This window comes from Octopus sinensis, unplaced genomic scaffold (genome assembly GCF_006345805.1).
Source record: "Octopus sinensis unplaced genomic scaffold, ASM634580v1 Contig13853, whole genome shotgun sequence".
NCBI classification, from domain to species: domain Eukaryota; kingdom Metazoa; phylum Mollusca; class Cephalopoda; order Octopoda; family Octopodidae; genus Octopus; species Octopus sinensis.
This window is the reverse complement of record NW_021833050.1, coordinates 29,080-30,000: the sequence shown is the minus strand read 5'-3', so window position 1 is coordinate 30,000 and position 921 is coordinate 29,080. Positions and strand designations below refer to the sequence as shown.

Here is a 921-nt window from a genome sequence, read left to right as displayed (position 1 = left end):
AGCAGAAGCAACGAAAGCGACTCAAGGTGCGCGAGTATGTACATACATAAATAATCGTTACGTGTAATCAAAACACGGACAAAACACATCTAATAAGGAAGTTGTTCTTACTTTATCGGGTGGCACCCAGAACGGTGGAAGCTCATAGGGGGGCAACTGCGCTCGCATGTTCTCCAGGGATCTCACTTCTGGAGACGACATTTCGTTACCTGCCTGTCTATATCTTTACCTGTCCCTCTCGGGGTACGATGGCCTCTCGGTTTTTGTCGTCGTTAACAAGTATAAAATAAATAAGGAAAGTGGGACAAGCAACAGAACAGTCAAGTGCCGGAAGTCGAAGTGGTAGTAATGTGGCTTTTCACGGTTATTGTATAGCCCTAGGTCAGCTCTGATCATTGCTGGTCCTATAATGAGAAGTGGTAACGCGTGGGAATACAGGACAACTGTCTGGGTTTCCGACCGATCGAGGGGCTCCTATGCTAGACGGAATTCTGGTTTAAAGCACCCACATAACCCGTCATAATTTTCTTTTTTTATTTTTAAGAATTCTCAGAAAATTTGGATCTTTTCGGTTTGAACGGCAGTTTTTTAAAATAATTTCCGAAAAGATCCATATCTTAGAAACTATAGAATTTTCTCAATAAAGCCAAGAGAAAAAGATGTTTTATAAACACATTCTACCAAGTGTAATAGCTGTAAAACTGTATACGAAGTTTAAAAGTGTTTAGTTACGTGGAAAGTATGTTAAAAACTGCCGTTCAAACCGAAAAGATCCCGAGGGACATATTCATAAGGCACAGAATGTTTTCACCTCAATAGACGTCATTGATTGTTTGAAATTGCAGAAATTGAAGAAAAAAACGGATCTTTTCGGTTTGAACGGCAGTTTTTTAAATTATTTCCACGTAACTAAACACTTTT

General features: G+C 39.6%; 1 protein-coding gene across 1 annotated transcript in view; it reads right to left on the bottom strand.

Moving 5' to 3' along the window:
• The window catches only part of LOC115229914 (PDZ domain-containing protein 11), an 18,547-nt gene extending 18,223 nt beyond the window's left edge, over positions 1-324 (bottom strand). The window contains exon 1 of the mRNA XM_029800176.2: positions 112-324. Coding sequence (XP_029656036.1) covers positions 112-201 — 90 coding nt within the window. The 5' untranslated portion in view covers positions 202-324. The remainder of the gene's footprint in view (positions 1-111) is intronic.
• Between the last annotated feature and the right edge of the window lie 597 nt (positions 325-921).